Raw genomic sequence first — 9,009 nt, forward strand, 5'->3', positions numbered from 1 at the left:
ATCCCTTGTGTGGGTTGAGAAAATTGTTTGGGCACGTTCTCAAACTTTAACAGTAACGGCGGTGTAGAGGCAGTACGGGGGACATGAATGGCTGATTTTTAGAGATATGCTTGTAGATCAAGTCCGCATCTGTCCACGGCTGTACGAAAAGTATGCTCGCCAGAATCACTTGCCAGAGCAATTATATTCTATTTTCATTATTTTAGACGTCATCATGGAAACCTGTTAAAAATAAATTGAAACAAATCAACCTCTACGTCCATGCATGTTGGAAGGCATTGGAAAAACAGAGTGGTGACAGTTTTGACTATGTGTATTGCCCAGTACTTACCACAGCACTAAACTAGTGTGCATTACTAGTCACTCAGAGTTTCCACTAAAGAATATGTGAATGATAGTTCTTTAAAGCATTAGTTCGCTGGTGTGCCCTCTAGTGGAATCCTCCACAAGCACGTGTGGTCAACAAATTTGTCCAAAAGAACCGGCAAATTCTCTGTCCCATGAAGTAAAGAAGGAGATATTGATGATTTTATTTGTCAGCAAGTGACGTTATTGCTAATTTGACATGTTAAGGAACTTCATATTAACGCTGGAATCTTGATTTATATCAGAATGGCCATCTTTGTTATGATTCCAATTAAGAGAAGTTCAAGTGTCAAAAAATATATAAAAACTGACAGGGCCATTTAAAAACCAAATTAGCGGCTGAAAGAAATCCAAGAAGAGAAGTTTCACAAGCACACAGAAGCAGTGTGAGTTCAAGGCCAAGGGCTGACGCTGACACGCAGGACATTTGGCCCGGCAACAGCGTATCCGAGTGCAGACGAACAGAGTAGGAGCAGAGCAAATTTGCACACAGGCCGTGGTGATCTGAGTGAGACGGCAGGGAATTGAGAGAAAGCACATCCAAGTTTTGATGTGAAGTTACACTCTTAAAATGAAAGACCGTTTCCTTGAATAAAGGTAGGAAAGAAACTGTCATTATTTCTCCATAATGACATCAAGAAATAATACAAAGGAGAGAGAATGTCAATGAAAACATAATTTGGTGTTTTATTGATAACTGGGTAGGAAACTGTATCCCCTGTTCCATGTCTTGTGCATAGTAGGCAGTGGCCGTCACTGTGCTTGAAGCTGGAGTACCATACTTTTAAATATGCAGTAAATGGTGCCAAGTAAAACTAACAGTATTACATCTGGCATCTCTGGCAACATTGTTGCACTGGCAATGATGATTCGTTTTTCAGGGTTGAAGAGCTACCATAGCGATGGAGACACAGTAGGCCACAGCAAAACTTTCGCATGCATCTAAGAAAAGTTTCTGATGCGCCATGATAAAAATTAAAAAAAAAAGGACCTTGACCTTCTGAGGCCAGGTTGCACTCAAGAAAAGAAATTGATTGTGGATACAAACACGGATTACCACTGATGTGACTTTGCTTCGTTGTTGAGGCCTGCAAGAAGACTGTAATACATAAGTATAAACACTGTTTGTGTAATAACTCTCACTGCCAGAAGGGGGCGACAGGAAATTTTAACAGAAGCTTTAATTGTATTTCATGACAAGGTAGGATGACCTTATCATTAAAATGTGATATTGTTTATCAAACCAGCATATTAAAAAATATATATATTATTAAAAATTATTTTGTATTGGTGTTTTGATACATTTAGTTTACTTAAGGATCTGCACGCTTCCTTTGCCGCTGGTTTACAGGGATTTATACAACAAGTTGAGGTCAGCTATACTTTTTCCTTGTTCAGACTAAAAAAAATTAATGGTCAACCAAGTCTTATTCGGTTTTAGTTAAAGAAAGCCAGCTCTGCTGACTCTCCATCTCTTCTCTGTGAGAGTGCAGCTGTCTGCAGCCAGGAATGTAAAGTGCTCTGTGTCCATTCACTTTGTGTTTTTACTACCACAGCAGGTCACTCGCACCCATATCCTACTCTCTGCTCAGTTGTGTTCAGTTTAATGCATTTGTAACAAGATGAAAATCTCACTTTTCTTCCATTTGAGTAAAATCAAAAGATGTCTGTGGTGAGGCAGATAATCCAGAGCTGATCTTCTTTGGCCGATCTAAATTTGCAGTCTTTCTAATACACTAAAAAAAAAAAAAAAAAAGATAAATGCTCAGAGAGCTTTAAATAGTAAAACAGGAAAAAAAGAGAGCTATTGATTTTCTCCTTTCACTATTCTCATCCAGTGTCAGATGAATATCTGTTTCATTGATTGTCAGGGCGCTCTGAGCCCTGACCTTTGACATTCTTTTTACTGTAGGTTTTTGTTGCAGGTAGTTGGCTAACTGTTATGGCTGACTGAGCCGCAGCTGTCCTCAGACTCCACATGTGAGAAATTAATTCCCTGATACATTTCTATTTCAAACCATTTTGCCAAGAACAAAACCAGCTTCAGAATTATTCCTCGGACTATTTTTTTTAATTACACCTTATGTTTATATTGTTCTCAGTATGGTCTGTCTTGTTTTGTTTTATTCACTGGACTATATTTTCTGCATAAGTGTATTCTTTAGTGAGAAGATTTAATTAATATTAATATTCTCCATAAAACAAACATCTTCTGTGCATTGATATTTAAATAGACCAGTAGTTAATAAGAATTAGATTTTTAGAAATGTAAAAATAATTCATTACAAGAGAGAGTCCTGTCTGTCAAATCATTCTTAAATACAAGCACAGGGGATTAATTAATGAAACGGTTCTGCCTTTTATATGTTGCTGATTATAAACAGAGATTCTTTAAAAAAAATAAAAAAATAAATAAAGTGGCTCAGAAGACTGAAATTACACAAAATGGAAATATTCAGGTTGGTCCATTGCAAGTTTTATTTTTTCAGTTAATTTTAAACTGTTTTATAATTAATGTAATAAATCTACAGTTATATTTTCTTTTTTTATGATTTCATTTGTTATTTTTAGCAAGAAATTAAAAATGAAAAAAACAGTCGATATTTTTGCTGCGTAAGGACAAGCAAGAGTAAAAGGCTACACGCCAGTTTTCTTACTTGTGATCAGTGTGAAAAAATAAATAAATAACTTGTATCGAAAACGTAGCATGACATGATGCCAGAAATTGTTTTCAAGGCGCATGCGTGGATTGGACTGATTTTGCTTTGTTGTGTGAGAATGAAGTGAGACCACATAAGTGGAACGGTACGGCTCACAGGCTTCCTCCTCCTCCACCTCCTCCTCCACCTCTCCTCTCTGGTATTTGGACTAAAGGGGAGAAACGAGCTTTATGAGCTTCAGGGCTTCCGTCAGTATTGTTGGTTTTAAAGCAGGACAGAGACGGAGCAGTAAAAGAGAGTCAACAGGCCAGCAGAGCGCACCGCCGTTTGTCAAGTTCAATGTTAATGTTTAACGGTCCGACACACACACCCACACACACACACACACCGACACACGGGAAATTAAACGAGGATTTTTAGTGACCAGAAACCCAGCTTTTCTCTTTTGAATTACATATCTATTCCCGATTAATATTCCTCTGATGGAAACAATAAAACAGACGTGTGCAGATATTCAGCCCTATAACATTTAATTAATGGTGCGTTTCCTGGTTGCTGCTCTCCTCTGGCTTCCTTTAGCCAGACATAGCCGCCCCTGCTGCAGACTGTTTCGTTTTAATGCCCCGTCTGTTTAAACCGTCCAGTTTAAAGTTGGATTTTACTCAAACCTGAAGTTTCATATTTGTGCAGTTTGACCACTGCAGCAGCCAATAAAGGTGCATTTTATATATTCAGCAAATCCTAATATTCTATACTACCAGCCACACAACTGAGCCCATAGATGGTTGTAAAAAAACTAAATAATATATATATATATGCATACAGGATATTTCTCATTTCTTTCAAATCGGTGGGCAGCAAAAATTATAAAATTTTGATTTCAATTAGTCCACTTCTAAACGGTTTTTGAGGAAAAAAAAATAAATATACATATGCATGTCCAAAGTGGCAAATTATATTTTCTCTTTCACAACCCCAAAATCAGGGCTACTTCTTTTTTTAATACAGCCAGTGAACAGCATGTGCATTCAGCGTTATTTTTCAAGTTTGATTTAATTAAATTTTTGGGCCGTCCGTGCCAGGTCGTTACGCACGTGCATGACTGACGAAAACGGTTTTTAAGACTGTTATGTGTATTAACAGGAGGATCCAGTTTTGCTGAACCACAGCAGTCCAGTTGACTTGGTAGTATGATTTATTTTGTTGCATTTTTTCCTACATTCAGACCCTCTCAAAAGCACGGCAAATACTTATATTTAGTTATGAGGGAGGCTTTGTTCGCAGTCGAAACCCTTTTTATAAAGAAATCATGGGGGGAAAAAATAATTAAAAAAAAAATCTTACGCACAAATCTGCGTCAAAACTGTTTCAAAGTTAGATTCACTGAGCCAAGTGCACATTAGAAATCGATACTGAACATTTGAGAATAGGTCAGAGCAGGTTTCTCTTACTGGGCAGACCATCAGCGTAAACCTGGAAACTTTTTCCATTCAGACAAATGCTGGAATTTAAGAGGTTAATGCTGTGCTGGCTGAATTGGACGAGGAGATGTGTAATTCCACTGCAAATGCTGCAAAAACAACAACAACAACAACATTCAACTCGAGCTGTCTATCGTCTCTGTTCTTAGGATAGGCCTGTTTTTCTAAAACTGACAGTCATTACGCACGTCACCTCATTCAATGATCTACGAACTGTAATCCAGCCTTCCGCACGAGAACGGCATTTCTGGAATTAAATAAAACTCATTCCAGGAAAGATTTGACATCATCTATACACTATGTAAATAATTACAGTCACCGAACACAGCTGCCAGAAACTCTGCGCTCTCTAAAGTCAGCACACTGGTACCACGCGCCAAAAATTACGCACGTTTTTCTTTCTTCTTTTTTTCGCTCTCAAGATGCTAAAATGACTTTTAGGGCGCACCCACAGCTAGCTGTCACTCACTTGTCACCTTGGCTGCTGATCTCTGCGCGGCGGAAACCTGCCGATGAGAAAGCGACATGAGAAGTGTGTGCGTGTGGCATTGTGGGTGTCTATCAGACTCCCCGCATGCTGTCATAAAGTATTCGCGACAGACTTGAGTGTGTGCCGTGTCTGCAGTCACGTGATTCTCAAGGTCAAGGGCTTTACTCCGTCTGCCCTCCACCCCTCTCTCTCTCTCTCTCTCTCTCTCTCTCTCTCTCTCTCTCTCTCTCTCTCTCTCTGTCTCACGCACACACACACGCACACACATAGTGCAGACCACGAGGATGTGCACATGAGACAATGGCACGATTTAATGAGTCTGTTCTGTTGTGCAGCAGCCGCTAAGATGAAGGGGACGTCTGCGTAAAGAGAAATTTAAAACAAAAATATAGATACCCTCAGTGCTGTTATTCTATTTTATTATTAGGAGTTTGCCACCACATTATTATCCTTTCTCAGCTGCTGTTTGTTGTTTCGTTTTTAATTTTTTAAAAAACAGGACACTTTTTGCGTGGTCACACAATACAGTGTCAAACTAAATAACACAAAGCAAACAGACTACATTACATTATCATGATGATCGCTGACTGAAAGCTGTAGATGAAGGAAAAATTGTCTAATTGGGCATATCTTAAACAATGCTAAGTTCATTTTTGTGTGAATAAATTCCGTGGATTTACTTTTTGAAATACACATAATTACCTCCTCGCCCTACGCGTCTCATGCTCGTGATGGTTTAATGAAAAACATAATATCGCCATGCAACACTAAACTGAGCTAAGATTTGACGGAAAATGCATAAAACTGGCCCCACGAGCGCACGAGAGAAATAAATCCTAAGCGAATGAGCTTTTCTGCTCTCGTTTCCCTGGTAAATTGAGTGCATCAAAATTTTTGTGTCTTTTTTAAGAGAACTGAAGGACGTTAACGGGCCTTCTTGCTCGGATTTAATTAGCGCGAGGTTTTGAAGTGATAACAGGGAAAGGGATCGCATAGAGATGTTCTAGAGGGAGACCCTATTCATATATGAATTCACAGTCCCATAAACACTTCTAATCTACACGGGCAGCCTGAATTGCTCTGCTGTTTGTCTTGTTTGCAGCCCCCAGCCTTTGATATGAGCTAGACGCGGGTTTGTTTGCATTTTCCTAAGTGACGTTTTACGCAAAGAAATACCAAATCGCCAGTTTATATAGTAATGATTTTGGAGATGTAAGACCTACAAGAGACTACATAGGGATTAACAGATTTTATTAAGAGTTGCACTATATTTTGATTACTGGTTTACAGGCGATATAAACAATATGGACAGCATATTAGAGTATGTTCTGCTACAGGCGACTGGACACGAACGACACGTAACAGTAAAGGACACACAGTACACACAGTACACAGACAGTAACATCAAGCAGGCAGGAAGGTGCTGTATTTACAGAACGCCTCTGAGCATGTTTAGCAGAGGGCTTTGGTTGATTTCTTTAGTCTTATTCGTCCTTCGTTAGTTTTCGTTTTCTCCCATTTGTTGACGCACACGCATACACTTCGCAGTCCCAGTCCGTTAAGAGTATGGCGTCGACTTTCTTTTTTTTTTTTTTTCCTCTTCTCCGTTTTCTTTTATTTGTCTTAGTTCAGTTTAACGTCGGATCACGGCGAACGCACCGAGTCCCTCCACGTAATGGTCCAGGCAGCCGTGTGGCACGCACACCCTACGGCGCGCTGGTCTTCACTTTGGCCACGAACTTCTTCTCCTTCACCCTCCTGTTCTGGAACCAGATGGTGATCTGCCGCTCCGACAGGTTGGTCACAGCCGAGACCTTCCTCCTCTTGTCCTTGGTGATGAACTTGTTCGCCGCGTATTCTTTCTCCAGCTCCTTCAGCTGGAGCTTGGTGTACGGTATCCGCTTCTTCCTGCCCCGGCGGAACGGGGAGCCGTCGTGCTGGTGCGCCACCACATCTGACAAAGAGAAGAGGGACAGAGAGGCGTTCTGAGGCTGCACACACCGGGGCGACACATTTCCCTACATTGACACACTTCTCGGTTTCTGTAGCAGCGTACGTGCAGGAAAGGAAAATGCGCGTGTCATTTATTGGTTGTGGATTAAACGAGGAAGAGTACAGCGAATTTGTGTCAGGAGCGGATAGGGCATAAGTCCTGCGACACAGACAGGAAACATGGTGGATGTGTGCTGTCTGTAGGCAGCACGAACATGAGGCTCAGTTTTAACGAAACTGTATTTTCAGATATAGAGGACATATTTAGGAAACTGCCATCCAAATGGTCATCAATAAATATGGAGACCTCATTATGTCTTATAAATCTTTATTTATTTACTTTCATTTTAGTTTTAATTTAGTCTTAAGCCGTGTTTTAAATAAATACAGACTTGCAGAATTAACCTCTTCTTTTTAATGCAAGCATCACAGCAGGATTCTGTGTGCTGAAATTATTATTATTGCTCGTATTATTTTTTAGACAAGTTTCATATAATATATTAATATAATACGTACATCAGTCAAGAGATAATTCGATAATTATTAAATGAACAGGTGGCTCACTAAGCACCAGCAATACATGACCTTTGGGTTAACAAATGGCCTTGAGCTTGATGGTGCAGAAACCTAATTAATACATTTGCCCTCTACAGTAACACATGCTAATTCAAAGTTCATGTCTAAGTCACTGCTGTGTCACACTGTGACACCACAACACCATGGCTCCAAACAGCTTGTCTTATTTTGCTCATAACGCCCTAAAACCAGATGGGATTATTTGAGCTGTGATTAACATCAGCCACAAGTCTCTACTTAAAAGCACGTGGCTTTATCTATTGCAGAACGAGCTCTTCGAGTTAATTATCTTCTTTTATGAAGATTGTATGGGTGGAGAATATTAATGCTCTATAATTCTTTACTATTCTTACTAATGGTGAAATAATTTCTAGCTACAGAAAGTTCTCTTAAATGCCTCCACTGTGCTAATATCGTTATAAAAGAGAATATAAGAAGCAGTAATTACCAGCCAGAGCGGACTTCCAAAGATGTCCAGCCTGTCCTTGGTCCTTGGAGCAGTACATTTGTCCCCCCCAACCGTTGGTCAGAGCCCAGGGCTGGTAGCTATCCATGGGGAGGAGGGTCTCGTGGCGCGGCTCCCCTGCCCCCAGCGTTTGGACCACAGACACGTCCAGGTAGCTGGCCATCGACTGGTACGGGCTGGCGTAGCCGTAGTAGGCGAACTCCTTCGCCCTGTGGTTCGCGTATTCATCAGAGTTCACCGTCGTGTCCATGTACTGCGAGCTGAGCGCGGCTCCGGCTGCCTGAGTGCACGACTTGAGAGAGCCCCGACCCATCCTGCACGGGTAGTAACCGTTACCAAAGTAGCCGTAGGGTAACGTGGGTGCAGCTGACGAACTCTGGTGGGCCACAGCGGCCGCAGGACACGGCCCCGCTGAGCACTGCTTCCCCGAAGGCGCAGATGTGTCACTGGCACCGGAAGCAGACACATCCACAGTAGGGTAACCAGCTGAAGAGTGCACCAGACTAGACGGGTGTCCCCCAAGAGCGGCGGCTGCCGCCGAATGCGCCATTATGTTGCGGCACTGGCTCGCCGCAGTAGCCGCTGCGAAGTTGCTGCTGCCCACCAACCCTTCCATGTTCTTGTTCAGGTCGTCCAGGTTGTTGTCATACACAAACATAACCGTTTCCGCTGGCCAGCGAGGGTTTAGGACCAGAGAGGCTGTCATATGCGCTCCTTTTCCCGGTCTGACCTCCGTTTTTCTCCGTTTCCTCTCAGATTCTGTAACGTCTCGGCGCTAAGCTGCTACATTGAATACAGTTTACTGGTATTCTTCTGTGTCCACTGGCACCCTTGAACACACCCACACTCTCACCCATGCACACACGCAGACACTCTTCGAGGACTTTACTCGCGCCGTAACGGGCACTGTCACAGCAGAGGCGCGCTGCTTTGTTGCACCGTTTAGCAGTGACGCTCGCTCAGAGGCAAAGACACACG

General features: G+C 41.7%; 1 protein-coding gene across 1 annotated transcript; it reads right to left on the reverse strand.

Annotated features, from left to right (window-relative positions):
- Positions 1-6,703: 6,703 nt before the first annotated feature.
- Positions 6,704-8,737, reverse strand: hoxb13a (homeobox B13a; the record flags this gene model as incomplete). Its single annotated transcript, XM_084571420.1, has 2 exons — positions 6,704-6,951; positions 8,014-8,737. The coding sequence occupies 2 exons, from the start codon at positions 8,735-8,737 to the stop codon at positions 6,704-6,706; spliced, it is 972 nt and encodes a 323-aa protein (XP_084427546.1).
- Positions 8,738-9,009: the final 272 nt, after the last annotated feature.

Source organism: Chelon labrosus (assembly GCF_963514085.1).
Source record: "Chelon labrosus genome assembly, chromosome: 21".
NCBI lineage: Eukaryota > Metazoa > Chordata > Actinopteri > Mugiliformes > Mugilidae > Chelon > Chelon labrosus.